The 18,311-nt window shown below is 59.5% G+C and overlaps 1 protein-coding gene across 1 annotated transcript; it reads left to right on the top strand.

The window, feature by feature from the left end:
• The first annotated feature begins 357 nt into the window (after positions 1-357).
• LOC113454371 (occludin-like) lies at positions 358-18,311 on the top strand. The gene is made up of 8 exons (XM_087921230.1): positions 358-606; positions 8,875-9,710; positions 11,932-12,090; positions 13,958-14,256; positions 14,367-14,567; positions 15,820-15,991; positions 16,383-16,424; positions 17,108-18,311. The coding sequence occupies exons 2-8, from the start codon at positions 9,009-9,011 to the stop codon at positions 17,207-17,209; spliced, it is 1,677 nt and encodes a 558-aa protein (XP_087777356.1). The 5' UTR covers positions 358-606; positions 8,875-9,008; the 3' UTR covers positions 17,210-18,311.

The following is an 18,311-nucleotide window of genomic DNA, read 5'->3' as shown; positions in this document are numbered from 1 at the left end:
CCTTTGCGCAAAGAAAAACCGGCCCAGAAGGAAGATTGGATGGGGGAGGGAGGGAGGGAGGGGGAGGGGGTCTAGGATGTGGGGCAGTTCTGTGGGGGGAGGGCTGGGGGCTTCTGCAGGCGACTCAGGGTGCCCCAGATGAGACCCCTCTTCCAAATAAAGTCGCTTGAAACCAAGTGGGAGGAAGGCGGGAGGCCAAAGGGGTAGGTGGTCGAAGGGGCTTCGGGGGCGGGGGTGTCTCTGGTGTTTGGCCCTCCCCACCTTTTATCCCCCCCCCTTTTCAAAACCGGCAGCTCCGGGTTTCCCCTGGCCAAGCAGGAAGTGGAGCCAGGAGGGAGGATTTCAACCCTTGGCAACAAAGGGGGGGGGGGAGGAGAGTGTGTTTGTGTGTGTGAGTGTGTGTGTGTGTGTGTGTGTGCACAGGCAGGGGCCCCTTTGATACAGTTGGTTGTGCAGCCTGATCGCGCCAGCTGCTCCTCGAGGGCTTGGCACAAACTTTGCCCGCCTGGCACCGGGTCCAAGAGAAGAGGCGAGCCGACGGGGACCCCTTCCGTCCTTCCGTCCTTCCTTCCTTCCGGACCGGCCGTGACCCAACCGGGGAACAAGGTAGACTCGTTATCCAGCCGGGGGAACCGGGTGCCAAGCAGCCCCCACGCCCGCTCCCCGCTTTCTGGCGCCGGGCCGGAGCGAGCCGAGCGCGCCTCCCCCGCGGGCTCTGCGCTTGCCGCTCCCAGCCCGGGGACCTGGGACTCCAAGGCCCATCACGCCCGGGCGGCCTTTTGGGGTGCAAGCGGAGGGGCGCCGGTCCCCGCCGCCTCCGGGCTCGAGCGCTTGGGCTGCCTGCGGGGGAGCGCCGGGGCTCCAGCCCCGCCGAGGAGTTCCGGGCGGGCGGGCGGGCGGGGCGGGAGGCCGGCCAGGTGGGACGGCGGGGCGGGGGCGGGGGCGGGGGGGCGCGTGTGGCCTCCGGGGAAGGGGAGGGCCGAGGAGCCGCCCCTTCTGGCTCAGTCCGCCGCCGGCGCCGAGGCCTCCAGTCCTGCGCGAAGGGCCCGCCAGGCCACGGGCGCAGCCAGGTGAGGCCGCGAGGGCGGCAGGTGCGCGGCGGGGCGGGCGGGGAGTCCCTGGCGCGGGGAGCAGCCCCGGGAGAAGGGCGCTCCGGGGCCCCCGCCCTGCCTGCCTGCCTGCCTGCCTGCCTCCCACGGGGGGGGGGGCTCGTCCCCAGCGGGGGTCTTTCGGGAGAGGAGCGGCGCTTCCCGCTTGCTCGGCCCTCCCGCTCTTTCTCTTTCCGTTTCTTTCCTCCTCCCCGCTTCGCTCCAAACTTTCCTCTCCTCCCTCCTCCCTCCCCGTTTCTTGTTCCTCCTTCCCTGCGCTCTCCTTCCTTCCTTCCTTCCCTTTCTCCTCCCTCCTTTCCTTCCTTCCTCCCCATCTTCCTTCCTCCCTCTCACCCTCCTTCCTTCCTTCTGTTTCTCCTCCCTCCCTTCCTTCCTTCCTATCTTCCTTCCTTTCTCCCTCCTTTCCTTCCTTCCCTTCCTTCCTCATCTTCCTTCCTTTCTCCCTCCTTTCCTCCCCTCCCTTCCCCATCTTCCTTCCTCCCTCCCACCCTCCTTCCTTTCTTCTTTCTCCTTTCCTTCCTTCCTCCCCATCTTCCTTCCTTTCTCCCTCCTTTCTTTCCTCCCTCCCACCCTCCTTCCTTCCTTCCCCGTCTTCCTTCCCTTCCTCCTCCCTCCTTTCCTTCCTTCCTTCCTCCCCATCTTCCTTCCTTTCTCCCTCCTTTCTTTCCTCCCTCCCACCCTCCTTCCTTCCTTCCCCGTCTTCCTTCCCTTCCTCCTCCCTCCTTTCCTTCCTTCCTTCCTCCCCATCTTCCTTCCTTTCTCCCTCCTTTCCTTCCCTCCTTTTCTTCCTTCCTTCCCAAATTCCTCGCCGGTGGAGACCAGCTCAATGCGATCCTGCAGCTTCTCCGCTCGAGGGAAACCGGCGCGCCGCCTCCATTCCTGGCCCCCGAGAAAGCGGCGGCGGCGGCGGGAAGGGCCACGGCCGGCGGGAGGCGAGGGGCGCCGGGCGGAGAGAAGCTCCCCTTCCCAGCGCTTCCTCCGCGGCTGGGGCCCGAGGGGCGGCTCGGGGGCCGGGAAGGCAGGCAGGCAGGCCGGTCGGCCCACCGGAGGCGATGCGCCCGTCCTCCCCTCCCGCCCCGCCCGAATTCTTCCCTTGCGGCGCCGACCCTCCCGGCCCCGCCAGGCATTGTGCCCCGGAGCCGCGGGGGGCCTCCCGAGGACAGCCGGCCGCGCACGTCCGCACCGCCCGCGGGGCTCGCCGGAATTTGGCCCGGCCGCTCGCTTTACGGATCTCCACGCCGGGTTGGGCGGGGGGGGGGCGCTTTGCGAGGCCCGCAGGTTGCAGTCGCTGCTCTGCAGTCGGGAGCGCTCCGGGCGTTGAAGTCCCCCAGTTCGGGGTCCCCGGTCCGGAGGCGCAGGGAAAGGGGGGGGGGGCTAGAAGTGAGGAACGTTTCCTTTCCACGGGGAGGGGGAGGAGGGCTGGCCCCGGCCTCGGCGACTGGGGGGAGGGAAGCCCCGTTGCAGCGCCCCCCCCCAATCCTCTGGCTGCCTTGCAAGGTCACTTCAGCCTCCCCCAGGCTGGATTTGGGGCGCAGCTTCTTGGTGGCCCTGCAGCTTTTCTGGGCTGGGAGCATTTCCTTGCCGGGTTTTTATGGGGTGCTCAACCCAAAAGATGGCACAACTTAAGATTATAAACACAAATCCAGCCATAGGATAAATCAAGCAGTAAATCTCTCCTCCCTGTGTAGATGAAAAGGACGTTCGGTTTTATAGCTAAATTGGGGGGAATAAAATATAAATTGGCCTTGCCTCATCCCGAAAGATCAGCTTTGTAGGCACTGGCGGGATTTTGCCCCCCCCCCCAGCTGTCTTCTGCTCCCCTGCCCCCTCTGAGTGGGCCCTTTCTCCCCCCAAGGCCTCCGTGGGTCCCCTCCACCTCCACCCCCTGCTCCCAGGCCGGCCTTTTCCTTCTGGCCTCCTCCTCCTCCTCCTCCGTCAGAGCCTGTTTCCCAGGCACCCACCTTGGAGTCGATCCCTTTTTTTTATGCAGAGGAGAAAACCTGGATAGATATTCGGGTTGTGTAATATAACAATCCTGGGCTTATAAACAGAAGCGTAGAATCGGTGCCGCTTTGTAAAGCCTTAGTGAGGCCACACCTGGAATTTTCTGCGTCCAGTTTTGGTCACCCCGTCACAAAAAAGAGGTTGAGGCTTTGGAAAAGGGGCAGAGAAGAGCATTAAAGGATTAAAGGCCTGGAGGGAAAAACAGATCAAGATCGGTGGCAGGATTGGGGTCTGGCCAGGATCGGGGTCTGGCCGGTCTGGAGAAAAGAAGGACCGGGGGGAGGGGGGGCCCTGATGGCAGCGTTTCCGTATTGGGGGGGGGGTCAATTTATCCATCCAAAGCAACGGCAGGAGAAGAAGCCCCGGATGGCAACTCCTCACGGGGAGAAGCGGCGTGGAATGGCGGAGAAACTTCCTAACAGGGAGGACAATTCGCCAGGGGAACTGCTGGCCACCAGACACCGTGGGTGCTTTGTCCCTGGAGGTTTTGAAGAAGAGACCGGACAGCCGCTTGTCTGAAATGGTCGAGGGTCTCCTGCCTGAGCAGGGGGTTGGACTAGAAGACCTCCAGGGTCCCTTCCAGCTCTGTTCTGGTTGATCGATCGAGCAGAAGCAACGGAGCCCAATTTATGGGTGCCTAAATTTAAAAGGCAACCTTGCTCGTATTTACTCGCTTGTAACCATGGTGGTGCTTCCTGAGCCACCCGGAGATGGAGACGGGGGCAGGGGGGGAGAATCTGCAACGGGGTGATAAGTGGGGTGGTCAAGGCTCCCTCCCTTGCGTGGGGGGGGTGCCCAGCCTCCGTGTCTTGCGGGTGGCAGGCAGAGACTCCCGAGAAGCTGCCCAGGAAGCGGTGACTCCGGCCTCCGTGCAGATCTCAAGGCTGGGCCCCGCCGAGACCCAGAGGAGCCGGGCCCCCACGGGTGGAAACCGCCAAGCCCGGCCCTGGGTCCCTCCCCTTCCCGGCTGTGCCGGTGGCTGGCAGCCAAATCCCTTCCTTGGTGCGTTGGGCTGCCCATCTTGCCACAGAACAGCCGCCTCGCCTCTTGGGTTGAACCGTTCCAGCCACGGCGGTTGGGCAGGGGCTGGGGGCAGAGGAAGCCCCCCTCGCGGGCATGGGAGCCGCAGGGGAGGGAGGGAGGGCCGAGGGGCTCCTGGGCAGCTGCCCGGCTGAAGCCCCCCCTCCCTGGTTGTGAGCCAGCCAGAGGCCGGACCTCGGCCTCCCCTTTCTGGCTCCCAGGAACAACCTTGAAATCCGGAGTCGCAGAGCCGCTTGGAGGGATCTGGCAGGCAGCCGCCGTTCTGGTGGGGAGCAGGAGCGGGATCCCCTGGGAACCGGCCGGTTGGCAAGGGCGGAGCAGCCAAGCGGGGCTCCTGGGGTAGAAGGGGTGGGCCGCTTCCTGGTCCCTGGGATTTGGGGGGGGGGGAATGTGCCCTGCTCAGGCGCCTGGGACTGGCACTGGAGGGGGAAGGGGAATCCCCAATCAGGGAAGGGGAATTGAGGGCAGGGATTTGCACCCACGCACCCTCCTCCTCCTCCTCCTCCTCCTCCTCGCCCACCCAAATCAATCAGTCAAATTGGAATAGAGCTGGAAGGGACCCTGGAGGTCTTCTAGTCCAGCCCCCTGCTCAAGCAGGAGACCTTTTATACCCTTTCAGACAAGTGACGGTCTACGAGACTCTTCTTAAAGACATCAAGGGACGGAGCAACCACAACTTCGGGTGGCAGGCAGTTCCCCTGGCTCACTGTCCTCCCTGTCAGGAAGTTCCTCCTGAGTTCCAGGTTGCTTCTCCCCTGGATGAGTTTCCATCTGTTGCTCCTTGTCTGGCCTTCCTGGTGCTTTGGGGAGTAGCTTGGCCCCCCTTCTCTGGGGCAGCCCCTCCAATACTGGAATTCTGCTACCATGCCCCCCCCCCGACCAAATCACAGCCTTCCCTCTGAGCCTGGCATTCCCCAAAATAAGAGGAGGCGGCATAATCTGGGCAGCCCCCCAGGAGGAGCCTCTGGGTCCCTCCATTGCAGTTAGGACCTCCCGGTGGGCACACCGGCTTGGGTTGGAGGGACCCGGGTGCGTTTTGCCAGGTGGCCCCTCCCCCAGTGCCAGGTGGGGGGGGGGTGCAGGGCAGCCGAGAGACCCAGGGACCAGAGGCTGTGCTTGCTGGGCATTTCAGCCACCTCTGATCACCAGCAGCAACTCCAGGCAGATTTCACCGAGAAGGGTCCTCTGGCCTCTTCTGCGCCACCACCTTGGTGCCCACCCTGCAGGGGCAGCAGCCCCGCTCCAGGGCAGATCTTGTGCCCCAGTGAGGGCAATGCTTTTCAGCAGCCGTCCCCCCACCCCCCACCCCCAGTGGCACCCTGGAGAGGGTTGATGGGGTCAGAGAGAAGCTCCCACTTCTTTTTATTTTGTAAAAAGTTTTTTTGTTTTTTTAAATTTTATGCATCTTTCCATGTGAGCAACATATTTCCAGATTATAACACTTGTACATAGTCATATTTTCATTTCCATTAATCTTATATAATATTAAACTCATATTATTATCCATTTCACTCATCTTTAAATGAATTTGCAATTCATGTTTCAGTTCATTAATTCAATATCAATATAATTTCATCCATACCTTTCCAATTCTTTATCCCCTATTATTTCCATTTTCAGCTTACCACCTATTTTATTTTACATTACACATCATTGTTGTCCTTAATTTTCTCTAAGCCAATATATAATAAGCAATCTAAAAAGAGTAAAAATATAATAAAACCAATATATTTCAGATCCTCATGGTATTTTCCACATGAATAAAATATTCACAGAATAAAATATTCTCGTTGTACAATTCTAATATCCATTAAATAATCAACTGTATATATAGTCAACTATATATATCCCCTCCAGTGAATCACTAAAATAACTTCTTAATGTCTCTCATTTTATCTTCACTTCATTTATAATCATTAATAATCATATTTTTAAAATTCATTTCCATTCCCTTATTTTAAGCCTCGAAGAAAGAAAAGGGTTCATAACAACACATTTTATATACAGTTCATATTCATATATATATGTAATTATACATTCCTAAGGTATTTCCCAACAAGTTTTAAACTAAATACCAATATATATTCCATGTGGTATCCCCCTTATAGAATCCCGAACCCTTATCTCTGAACTTTTCGACTTTATTATTTCTTTTAATTTTAGCCAACTTTCCCTTTTCTAAATTTCCCTGATCTTCCTTCTTTCTTTCTAACATTTCACCCATCTTCTCCCCTCCCCCTTTCCTGTTCTCTTTTTCGAAGTTTCTTTTTGTATAATTTTTTCTTCTTTTGTTTAATCCCGGGAGCGTTTTCTCTTTTATTTATTGACTCTATCATCCGTCATAGTTTTAATTCCTTTAGTGTCTTCTGGCAGTGCCTCTTGTTCTCCAGGACTATTTGAGCCTCTTTCTTCTTCCTTTAGCTCTGCCTTGCTGGAATTTCTTTGTTCTTCTGCCATCGCCATTATTTTCTTTTCCAATATTTCCAATAATTCCCTCCTTTCTTTCAGCATTCCTCTTACGGTTTGCAATTCCAACTTAAAGTCTTTGCTTATTTCTTCCATTTTTTTATAATCAGTTATTAATATTCAAAGTCCTTTAATGCAATCTTTGCCAAAAGTCTCCTTTTATCTTTGTTTCTCTTGTTAATCCTTCTGCCTCTTTCACAATCAACACCCAACAGTCCCAGGAAATTGCATTTGTATATCCTCTTAGTAGTTTCTCCCTCTTTTAAAAAAAATTTCTGGGGTTCTTATTATTTTATTTAACTTTTGTTTCATAACAGTTATGAGTCCAATAAATTTCCATAAAATTTTGTAGGGAAAAAAAAGTCTTTGACCATTAGATAGTGCTCGGTATCACTTTCCATTTTTCAAAGTTCTTTTCTCTTTTAATTATGTTAAACATTAATTTTCAACTATTTCCATGATTAATTTTCTTAATAATAACCAATTCCAGGCAAGTCTAGCATTTTATCCAATGCCTAATTAATGCCAATTTATATTATTCAAAATTTAGTCTCTAATTTCATTGTAACTTTTTATACTCCAATTTTGTTTACCCTGTATTTTCGTCTTTTCTGTTCGCCGCTGTGATACTCTTTCGTGAGGGCACTTTCTTTCAACTTCTCGGGGTTGTTAAGAAAAAATTCAATTCTTTTATCTGGTTATATGTAGCTCACCACTTCACTGCTCCAGCACAAAACTTAGGGACCCGGCAGCTTTCCGTTTTCAGGGCAGCCAATTTAGACTGCTGTTTCTCCCTGTCTTCCAGGGGAGTAATACCTAGCTAGGGAGGGGAGGTGTGGCTCCCCTCAACCCAGCTGGTGGTCTCCCCCTCTTCTCCCACCCCTCCAAGGAGGGTCAGATGACTCCGGTTCCGTGCGGACCCTTCCAACAAGGGAAACGCGGATCAAAGCCGCGCACAATTGCGGTCTCTGATCCATCATTGACGGAAACGCCACCGGAAGTCAAGCTCCTACATCTTAAAGTGGCCAAGAAACACCAATCTCAAAGTCTAACCCCCCAAAAAAAACTGGTCTCATCTGCTACTGTAATACATCCCCCCCCTTTCTCCAGTTCAGGAAGACGAAGGGGGCAGCAGACCCCAGAGTCTGGGGCGGCCAGGGGGTGCTCAGCCCTCCAAATGACAGCACTGACAACATTACAAACTGACCTTTGACAGCCGTGTGACAAGGCTGTTTGCAATCCAGAGTTTATAAACACTGGGCAAGCGGCCGCAGGCATGAGGTCGGCCGTCGATCTAATAGACTCGGATGGAGATCAATTTGTAATGTTGTCATCAGACGCTGAATTCTGACGGCTGGATTCCCTCTGCTGGGGAAAAACTTCCGGAAGCCATTAGAGCGGCGGTCCCCACCCTCGGCCCCTTTAAGACTTGTGGACTTCAACTCCCAGAATTCCTCAGCCGGCAAAGCTGGGAGTTGAAGTTCACACATCTTAAAGGCGCCAAGGTTGGGGACCCCCTGCATTAGACTGAAGCGGGAAGAGCAGCTGGATCCCACCTGCCCTCCGGTGGGTCTTTGGGACCCTTCCTCCTGTTCTCGGGGTTAAATATCGGGGATCCAAGAAGAGCCTGGACTGCCCTCTGTCAGAAATGGTGTAGGGTCTCCTGCTTGGGCAGGCGGTTGGACTCGATGGCCTACAAGGTGCCTTCCGACTCTGATTACCTGTTACCTGTTTATCTGCTCGCTTTTGGAGCTTGACTGGGAGCCGGGCAGTCGCCCCGGGGCCTTAGACTCACCCAGGAAGTCCAGCAAACCCAGAGAGAGGCCGGGAAGTTACCGGAGCCAAGGTCAACTTGAAGGAGCCGGTGTTATTTGGCAGCATAACGGGGGGATCTCTGCCCCTTGGTTGAAAGCCAGGGAAGGGCATAACCCCAGAGTCACCCAGGGTGGGTGTCTCCCTCCCCAGTTGCCCCTCTTTTTCACAACCGTTAGATGGGCCCACAACGTAGGAAGAAATGCCTGGCGTGGGCCAGTTGATGGTTCTGGTGCCCGGGTGGTCCTCAGATCCTCGGCTCTCCTGGGCACTCAGGGGAGGGGGGAGGGGGAGTGGTCTTGGTTGACTTTCCTCCCCTCCCCCGTGACTTCCGCTGCAGGAGACAGTCGCTGTCCCTCAACCACCACTGGGGGGGGGGTGCAAGAATTGCCCAAAGGCCGCAGGGAGGACACTGACCTTCACTTTCCCCTCTCTTTGGCAGTGCCAGCCAGACGCAGCGCAGGAGCCTCTCGGCCGCTCCAGGGATCTTAAAGGGGCTCCCCCCCTTGGGTCACCCTCCTCCAGCTGTACCGCTTGGGGCTCCTCCACCGGCCCTGCCTCGCTTCTGCGCCGAGGATGTTTAGCCCGAAGCCCTACGACAGCCCTCCCGCTGGATACGGACCCCCGGGGGAGGACTACGGGTACCCCGTCAAGTTGCCCCCGCCGGGTTCCTACTACATCGAGGACGAGCCCCAGCTTTTCTACAAGTGGACCTCCCCGCCCAGTGTGGTGAGGGTCCTGGAGGGGCTGGGCGTCCTGCTCTGCGTGGCCATCTTTGCCTGTGTGGCCTCCACCCTGGCCTGGGACTACGGCTACGGGGGCCTCTACGGCGGAGGCATAGGCGGCGGCTACTACGGCATGGGGGGCTACGGCGGCATGGGGGGCTACGGCGGAGGCCTGGGCGGCTACTACGGCGGCTACGGCATGGGGGGCTACTACGGGGGCATGACCAACCCCCGGGCAGCCAGCGGCTTCATGCTCGCCATGTCGGTGCTGTGCTTCATCGCCCTGTTGGCTCTGGCCGTCGTCAGCCTCACCAAGTCCAGTGCGGCCCGGTCCAGGCGGTTCTACCTGGTGGCCCTGGTGATCTGCGCCCTGCTGGCCTTCGTCATGCTGATTGCCTCCATCGTCTACATCGTGGGGGTCAACCCCCAGGCCCAGATGGGGGGCAGCTACTACTCGGCCAACCCCATGCTGGCCTTGTGCAACCAGGTCTACACCGGGGGAGCCTCCTACAACCAGTACCTGTACCACTACTGCATGGTGGACCCCCAGGAGGTAGGAGTCTGGTTGGGGGTGGGATGGGGGGGGGCAAGGTGGGGAGGGGGCTGCCTTGCCCCGGTGGTCCTGCTTCCTCTTGGGTCCACGGCTGGTGGGGGGGGAAGCAGCCATGGCTCAGGCTAGGAACAGAATGGGGCGGGGTGGAATGGAACGGAACAGAATGATAGAATAGAATAGGAATGAGAACAGAAGAGAAGTATGGGGATGGAGTGGAAGGGACCTTGGAGGTCTTCTAGTCCAACCCCTTGCTCAGTCAGGAAACCCTAAGCCCCCCCAGACAAAAAAGCTCCTGGTGTTGGAGCAGCCACGACGTCTGGAGGGAATCCCCTGTTTGCAGTTCTCGTGGTCAGGAAATCTTTATTCTAGAATACAGACGAGACCAGAAGAGGCAGGAACAGCTTTATTGGGCTAGGAGTAGGTAGACACGCCGGGGATCTGGTGGGTCTGGTACACAAAGGCTAATTGCAGAATAATACGAACGGGAACGATAATAATAGTAACCAGCAGCAACAACGATGCCAAAAGGGCACCACCAGGAGAAGCGGAAGAAGGTGATAAAAGGATAAGTAATACTACAGCCGCGCACTATGGGTTAATGTACACCTACTCGTCAGAGGAGGGGACTCAGCTGTGCCCGTACTTGGTCTCGCCCCCTCCTCTGCCCCCCCCCGGCCTCCCCTCCACCTCTGGCTCAGCCGGCCCAGCGACCGGACGGTCGTGCCAGGGGACAGGAGCCCTTCCGCCTCGGGCAGGACTGTGCTGGCTGTGGGGGAGGCTGGCCTTTCACCCAGTGGGGCAGCCCCGGGGCCTCCTGCCTGGCACGGCCTTTCACCCCCTCTCCTTCTCTCACCTGCTTGTTCCGAAAAGCCAGCCCCGGAAGTCCCCGGGCCGGGGGGGGGGGAGGAAGCAGGAGCGGCTTTTGTTCCCGAGACAGCAGAGGGGCTTATCAGGTAATCGGTTTCGGGCTCAGGTGAGAACCACCCGGGAGGCTTATCAGTGGGCCGGGCACGGCAGTGGCACCCTTGGAACGGCCCCCTTGAGCAAATGAGATAAGCCCGCCGAGGCGTCCAGCCCAGCCGCCTTGCCTGGCTGGCCTGCGGAAGTGGCCGCTGGGCTCGGGAATCACCTGGGCGGACAGGTGTGAGGCTGTTGCTTCCTCAAGGGCAGGGTGGGCAGGTGGGCTCAGGAATTCTGGGAGTGGAAGTCCTGCCGTTGCCACCTCTGCTGAAGACCCCTCCTCAGGGCCCTGCGTGGAGCCTCGGTTGGGAGGCATCCGGGGGGCTCCTCTGCCAACGTTAGGATTGCAACAGGCTTAGTCTTCGCTCAATAAAGCAATTGGGACCAACCAGGCACGTGGTCATTAAACGAGACATCGTGTAACTGAAACTTGCAGCTTTCCTGCCGGCTTCCTCACTGACCCCTGGTTTCACTTAAACGCCACGGGTTTCCTGGTCGTGCCCCATCCCAGGACTGACCAGCTCAGACTGTGTTTGGGGTGGGGTCTCTTGGCCTGGGGGAAAGAAGGTTTGGGGCGACCTCCGGGGCTGAGCTGCATCCAGCCATGGGGGCTGGGGTTTTGGGGGAATGGTCTCCCAGGCTGGGTGGAAAAATTATCTCCAGGTTTAGGCAAGGAAGCTTTGCATTTGGGGGTGTGGCTCCCCTTCCCTGTTCCTGCTTTTCCATCTCCCCTTCCATTATCCCCCTCCCCAAATTCTCGTGTCCCCCTAGCAAGCGCTGCTGGGAGGGATTCCGCCTGGCTGAGCCTCTTTTTTGGGGTGGCCCGAAATCCCCAAAGGGCTTTGTGGCTGTGATGCACAGGGAATGGTGCCACCCCCCCAAAAAAACAGGCCTCCCCACTGTCCCCAGATGAAACGGGGGGGGGGCATCTTGAGGACTTTGGGGCAGAGGGCACAGCTGTGGGACGTTCTGCAAGGGGGCCAGGGACCTCCCCCGTGCCACGATGCCGTGGCCGGCCTAATTTGTCCCCTGCGGATGTGCACAACCTCCTTGTGGCTCACCTTGGAGGCCTGGCTGGGGTGGGGGGACTTGGGGGGTCTCTCCTGGCTGTGCGGGGATGTCCTCCAGCTGAGACCCTCCCTCCTCCACGGAGACCCTGAACACCAGCCGAGAGAGCCCCTCCTCTGGGGAATTTGGGGGACGGGAGGGAGACCGGGAAGGGGTTTAACTGCCCTCCCCCCCTCTGCTCCTCCCCGCGCAGGCCGTGGCCATCGTCTGTGGCTTCCTCCTGGTGGTCCTGCTTTGCGTCATCTGCTTCTTCGCCCACAAGACGCGCCATAAGATCTGGCAGTTTGGCAAGCAGAACATCTACTGGGACCGCCCCCCAGCGCTGGAGGGGGGCCCCAACGTGGAGGAATGGGTGAGTGGAGCAGGAGCAAAGGAGCTCCCCGGGGGAGGCAGCGGCCCTGGGCGCCTTGGTTGCTCTGGTAGTGCCCAGCCGCCAGCCAGGCTGGGAATTTGGGCCGGGCCGGGAAGGGATCAAAGGGGGGGGGTCACTTTGGGTGCAACGCCTCTCCCCTCACCAGCAGGGCCCTCGTTTTGGGGAGGGGGCTTCCTCTGGGACCCTGAAGGGTGCTGATCCTCCGAGGCAGGGAGGGAAACACGCAAGGGGAGGAGCAACCGGGAACTAAGGAGGAATTGCCTGACTATTAGAACAATTCACCCACCAGAAGTTGTGGGGGCTCCATCGCTGGAGGCTCTTGAGAAGAGACCAGACAGCCACTTCTCCAGGATGGAATAAGGACTCCTGCCTGAGCAGGGGGTTGGACTAGAAGACCTCCAAGGTCCCTTTCCAACTCTACTAATCTGTTGCCACAGCTCTGCCCCACAGCCGAGCCTTTTGGGGGCATTGCAGTGCCCACTCGGCCCTTTGGGCAGCCCCCCGGCTAGGAAGAGACCCCCGGGAGACCCTCCCTCGCTTGCCTCTGGCTGGCCGGCCTAGATATATTCCGGCCCTTTTATCTCTCTGCTCCTGGCTTTAGGCATCTCCGTCTTCCAACCCCTCCGGGCTTTTTCCCCCGCTAGGAATTTCCCTCCATATTCCCCCCCCACCACAATTTTCTCTTCCTGGTCTGCAACAACAGCAAGACAAGCCTTCCCTCTGCGCCGGAGGGGTGTGTGTTTGTTGTGTGTAACCGAGAGCGCACAGGGCTGTTTATCGCTTCTCCGGTTTCGGTTACATCAATGATTAACCACGGAGGCCAAAGGAGCCCATGTGGCTCGGAGCTGCCGCCTCAGGTGGCTGGACTGGGGGCCGTGGGGCCTGGCTGGAGCGGGGTGCCAGGGGTGGGCTGCTCCCCCCCCACCCACAGAAGCCTGCCAGCCCGGTGGACGTTTGCCCCCCCATCCCCCCATTTCAGGGGCTGCCTCTGTCCCGGGAGGCCGAACTCGGATGGGGGGGAGGGGACTCTGGCCTCCTGCTGGGCCTTCGGGAAGGGGGCGATTTGACAGGGAGGAGGGGGGGAGATGAAGGGCGAGAATGCCCCCCCCCCCAGGATACTTGGTTCTGCAGTGTTCTGGGTGGGGGGGCAAAGCAGGGAGCTGCTTCTTACATCCGGACCCCAGCAAGCGGTGCCGTTCCCCCCTCTGGGGGTTGATTGGTGGGCAGAATAAGGGAATAGCAGAGTTGGAAGGGACCCGGGAGGTCTTCTAGTCCAACCCCCTGCTCCAAGAGGGCAGGGAAGGGCTGAACCACACTGGCTCCAAGCCGGAAGGAGAGGAAGGGGAGGGCCTGGCCTTGCACAACCCCCACCTGGCACCTGCTTTCCAGCTGTGGGACTGCAGGCACGGGGGAGGGCTGCGGCCCGGGTGTGTGTGGATAAGGGGAGAGCTGGGGCGCAACAGCCAAGGGGAGGGAGGGGCCAGCCACATCTTGCGGGGGGATCTTCTGCGGGGGCGTCTGGAAAGCCCAGGTGGGGGCTGAGTCTGGCCTGGCAGATGTTGCTGCCCTGAGCTCTTGGCCCCCCTCCCTGCCCCCGTTTTCCAGCTGGGAGGGCAGGCAAGGCGGGGAGTCATTTTTGGGGAGGGGACCTGCTAAGCCTGGGCCTCCTACGGGGGGGAACGACTCCACCTGGGGACAGCCGACACCCCGAGTGACCTTGCTTCTGCCAGGCTAGCTGGGGATTCTGGGCTCCGTAGTTCCACCAGGAGGGACGGAGGTGAGAAGGTCAGGTTATGGGCCCTGACCTCGGGGGAGGGGGCTGAGGAGTGCCTGTTGCCCCCTGCAGGTGAAGAACGTGGATGGCCGAGCCAGCCCCACCGACACGGCCACCCTGGCCTACTCGGAGAAGCCCACCAGCCCCGTCCACGCCCCGCCAGCCCCCCAGCTACACCGAGAAGGATGGCTTCTCCAGGGCGGATGGCCGGATCAGGTGAGAGCAGGATGGGGGGCGGGGGCTTTCCGGCTCCTGGAAGCCGGAGAACGCTTGGAATCGGATCAGGTAGAACCCCCCGTGACAAGAGTCCACGGCTGGACTAGAAGACCTCAAGGCCCCCTCCCAGCTCTGGTGTTCCAGGATTCGCTGGGGCGGGGCAGCACAGTCAGAGGTCCTCCGAATAATCCCCCCCCTCGGTGCCCCCCCCATCCTTTGGTGCAGCTGACCTTCCGGCCTGACTCCCCCCCCCTCCCCCCCGTAGCTCTCCCTTCCAGCCCCCCCTGGACAAGCGCGCCCGGACGCTGAGCTCCAGCACCTGGGAGGAGCCCCCCCGGAAGGCCCCCGCCCAGAGGAGCCGGAGGGCTCGCCGGGGGAACCCCGACCCGGAGGAGGCCCCCTACGAGACGGACTACACCACGGCCGTAGAGTCCAGCGACGAGCAGGAGCCGGACGAGTGGGACAGGTGAGGGGGGGGGGCCCTGCGGGGAGGGGCCCGGAAGGGGGAGAGGCTGAAGCCAGACCCCCCCCCTGCAAAAGACGCCAGGCCCGTCATCGTCACAGGCTGCGTTAGAGGAGGCCCTCGAATTACGACCGTTCATTTAGTGACCATAGTTCGGCCCTGGAAAAAAAGGGGACTTGTGACCGCTTTTCACACTTAACAACTGTCGCAGCCTCCCGGGACCCTGCGATCCCCTTTGGGATCCACCTTCTGACGAGCAAAGTCAACAGGGAAGCTGGATTCACTTAACGGCCGTGTCACTTAACTCCACAATAGCAGTGCTTCACTTAAGAACGGTGGCAGCGAAGGTCGAAAAATGGGGCAAAGCTCACAAACGTCTCACGGTGACGGAAATTGTGGGTTCTGTTGTGGTCGTAAGTCGAGGACTCCCTATATAATGAACCATTCAGAGGAATCAGCCCGGCCCCTGGTGTCCCCCTGGCCTCTCCCTCCAAGGGGGGCCGGGAAGGGACGGGGCGGAAGGAAACAGAACAACAGGACAGAACAACAGGACAGAACAACAGGACAGGGACAGGACAGGAGGGAGCCGGTTCTCTGGCACAGAGGCCACAACAGCCCTCATCACCAGGAGGGATTTTCCCTTTTTAGCCATCAAGGGAAGCACAAACCTTCCGACCAAACGTCCAGGGGTGAGAAATTAGGGGGGGCTTACAGTGGGAGACCCCTCCCCCCACCCCGAGTGGGTCTCCGGCCTGAGCAGCCGCCCCCCAGCCAGCCCAGCCTTTGGGGCTCACGGAGCCTCTTCCAGCCCCCCGAGGGAAGGAAAGTGTCTCCTTAAGGGAGGGGAAGGGAGGGGGTCCCCCAAATCCCACTGAGCTGAGCAGGGACCCCGGAAGGGAGGGCAGCCCAGGCTGATGGAGGATGTCCGGCTGGCACCCAAAGAGGGCAGCGAATCGGACAGCTCACAGTTTGTGGGCGATGTTGGGGGCCCGTTAAATCGCCCTGTGGAAGGAACCCCATTGGGGGTCTTGCTGGGGCACCGCCCACTCAGAGCTGGCAGACCATGTCCTGCAGGAGCCCCCTCTGTCCTGGCTCTCCCCAGACCCTCGACACGCAAAGGGCGTCAAGAGGGGCCCCTGCCTCCCCTCCCCTTATCCCCCCCTTCTTGCCAGCCGTAGACTAGGGGTGGGCGGGTGTCTCGGGGTGCCCCAGCGCCCCCCCGGCCTGTGGCTGAGCTTCTCCCCCGCCCCCGCAGCCATTACCCGCCCATCATGTCCGACGATGCCCGCCAGAGGTACAAGCAAGATTTTGACACTGACCTCAAGCGCTACAAGCGGCTCTGTGGCGAGATGGACGCCATCAACGACCAGATCAACCAGCTCAGCAGGCAGCTGGACCAGTTGCCGGAGGACACGCTCCAGTACCAGGTGGGCAGCCGGCCAAAGGGGGCCCCGGGGAGCAGGGAAAAGGGAGGGGGCCCCGCCCGAGGCACCCCCCGGGGCCCCAGGGAACCCAACCTGAGCGCCAGGGTCGGTCGGCCCCGTTGCCTGCGGAATTGAGCTGCCGGGCATGGCGGGAAAGGCTGTTCTGTGGCCTGGCAGCTGCCAGCTGAGTGAGGGACCTTCGAGGGCCGTGCCTGGGGCATGACCCCCCCAGCAGACCCTCTCCCCCAGTGGGTGCAGCAGTCTAGCCCAACAGCCCCACAGCGGCCCGAGGAGGCTCTTTCCTTGCCCTGCGGTGCACTGCTCCTGAATGTGGAGGCTCCATTTTGGGGGGGCCCGGTCTGTTCCTCTCCCAACTCCAGTGTTTCCCTGGCAGGGCGTGGCAGAGGAGTACAACCGCCTGAAGGAGCTGAAGCGGGTGAGTCCCCGTCCCCAGCTGCCCCTCCCCCCCCCCGGTCCCATCAGCCCAGCCCACCCTGCCTGGGTCGGGGATGATGGGAGGTTGAACCCTGTGAGAAATGCTGAGGTTGGAAGCAGGGCTCCGAAGGGGGGGGGGGCGTCATGTGTGTGTGTGTGTCTAATTTCAGTAGAAAGGCAGTGGGGGAGGGAAGAGGCACAGCTCCGTCCCCTTATCAACCTCTCCCCCCCCCTCCCGGGACCCCTGGGCCTCTTTCCTCCCCCAACCCGCCTCCAGAACTGGGACCCAGAGGGGGAGCAGAAGGACCTTGGGAGGGATCAAGAGACCCCCCGCCATCCTCACACTCGCAAGGAAGCCCCTTAGAGCAGGGTCTCATGCCCCTTTAAGACGCGTGGACTTCAACTCCCAGCATTCCTCAGCCAGCGAAGCTCATCAATGGCTCCCAGCGAAGCTGGCTGAGGAATGCTGGGAGTTGAAGTCCACGCGTCTTAAAGGGGCCGCGGTGGGAGACCCCTGCTCTAAGGGGCTTCCTGAATCGGGGTGGGGATGATGTAGGGTGTAGTCCAGCACCCTCCGGGCGGGGGCGACCCTGGCCAGCCTCTCTCGGGGTGGGGGCGGGGGCTGCAAGTGGGCACCAGCTCTGCTTACGCAAGCTTTCCTCTGCCCCCGCCCCCCCATGCCAGACGCCGGAGTACCAGAGCAAGAAAATGGAGACCAAATCCCTGCGCAAGAAGCTTTTCCACATCAAGAGGATGGTGGGCGAATACGACAAGCACCGCGGCTGAGCCTGGGGAGGGGCCCCGGCACTGAGCCCCCCTGCCAAGAGAGGGGCCGAGGCCCAGCATGTCTCCCGGGGCGCAGGACGGACGGACGGACTCCAACCTGCCAAGCCAGGCTTTTCCTTGGGGCCTGGGGACGCTTGGCGAAGGCCAGCCAGAGACTCGGGGGCGCCTGTGTGCTGGTGTGCCCCCCATTCCAAGAGACGAGGATGAGATCCGTGTGTGCGCCTCGTTTTGTGCATTTCCTTATTTTTACGCTTTTTTCTCCCGTCTTGTGCCAAAATGCTCGGAGGCAGAGAGGACGGTGGGCACCGGCCCCTAAATCTCTCTCTCCTTTTGTGGGGGGGAGGTTGGGCGCTCAGCGGCAGGGAAACCTGGACTGCCATGGGGCAAACCGTGATGGGGAGACACCCCAAAAAAAGAAAAAGTATGTGCAGCGAGGGAGGGGACAGGCCCCCCAAGGCCCAGAATGGAAAGAGCCCCGTCTGCCACCTAGCAGGCAAGGAACGCTTTTGCCCTGAAGGACTCGGGGTCGAATCCTGCCTGTTCGATTGGGGGTGGGGGAAGGGGAATTGCTCACCAAAAGTGGCATCTGAAAAAGGAAGCAGGTGGTCGCCTGGGGAGGAGGAGGGGGGGGGGAAGAGCCACACGCACAGCACTCACCTGTCCTCCCCCCTCCTTTCTTCTCCCTCCCCCTCCTCTTCCTCCCTTGTGCCAACCGGTGCCTGCTTGGCAAACGCTGCTGCCCAAGAGGCTCTGCAGCTGGAAACTTGCTCCAGGTTGGCACTGCCACCCTAGATGCCATCTCTGCTCCCTGTTGCTTCCAAAAGCCACCGGGGGGGGGTCCAGAGAGCTCTCCTGGGGGGGGGTCCCAAGCAAAAACATCCCCCCCCCCAGGGGATTTCTGCTTTTGGAGCAGAGCAGGAGCTGAGGCAGCCGCTCTCGAGACCCTCCCCCAAAGTCCCAGCCCAACAGGATCTCCGTCCCTTGGGGGATATATATATATATATATATATATATTTTGTGAAAATGGGGAGGGGGCAGACCTTTTTTCTTTTTTTAAAGACATATAGTGAAGCTATTCCTTTAATAAACGTGGGGAAATTTC

Source organism: Pseudonaja textilis, chromosome 1 (assembly GCF_049901715.1).
Source record: "Pseudonaja textilis isolate UNSWEBS1 chromosome 1, rPseTex1.2, whole genome shotgun sequence".
NCBI classification, from domain to species: domain Eukaryota; kingdom Metazoa; phylum Chordata; class Lepidosauria; order Squamata; family Elapidae; genus Pseudonaja; species Pseudonaja textilis.
This window is presented reverse-complemented; position numbering and strand designations above follow the sequence as displayed.

Bases quoted from the DNA above. Each gene is read 5' to 3' on its own strand.
- LOC113454371 (XM_087921230.1), top strand. From the start codon at position 9,009: ATGTTTAGCCCGAAGCCCTACGACAGCCCTCCCGCTGGATACGGACCC. The intron at 12,091-13,957 runs GTGAGTGGAGCA...TGCCCCCTGCAG, and splicing joins GCCCCAACGTGGAGGAATGG to GTGAAGAACGTGGATGGCCG. The intron at 15,992-16,382 runs GTGGGCAGCCGG...TTTCCCTGGCAG, and splicing joins AGGACACGCTCCAGTACCAG to GGCGTGGCAGAGGAGTACAA.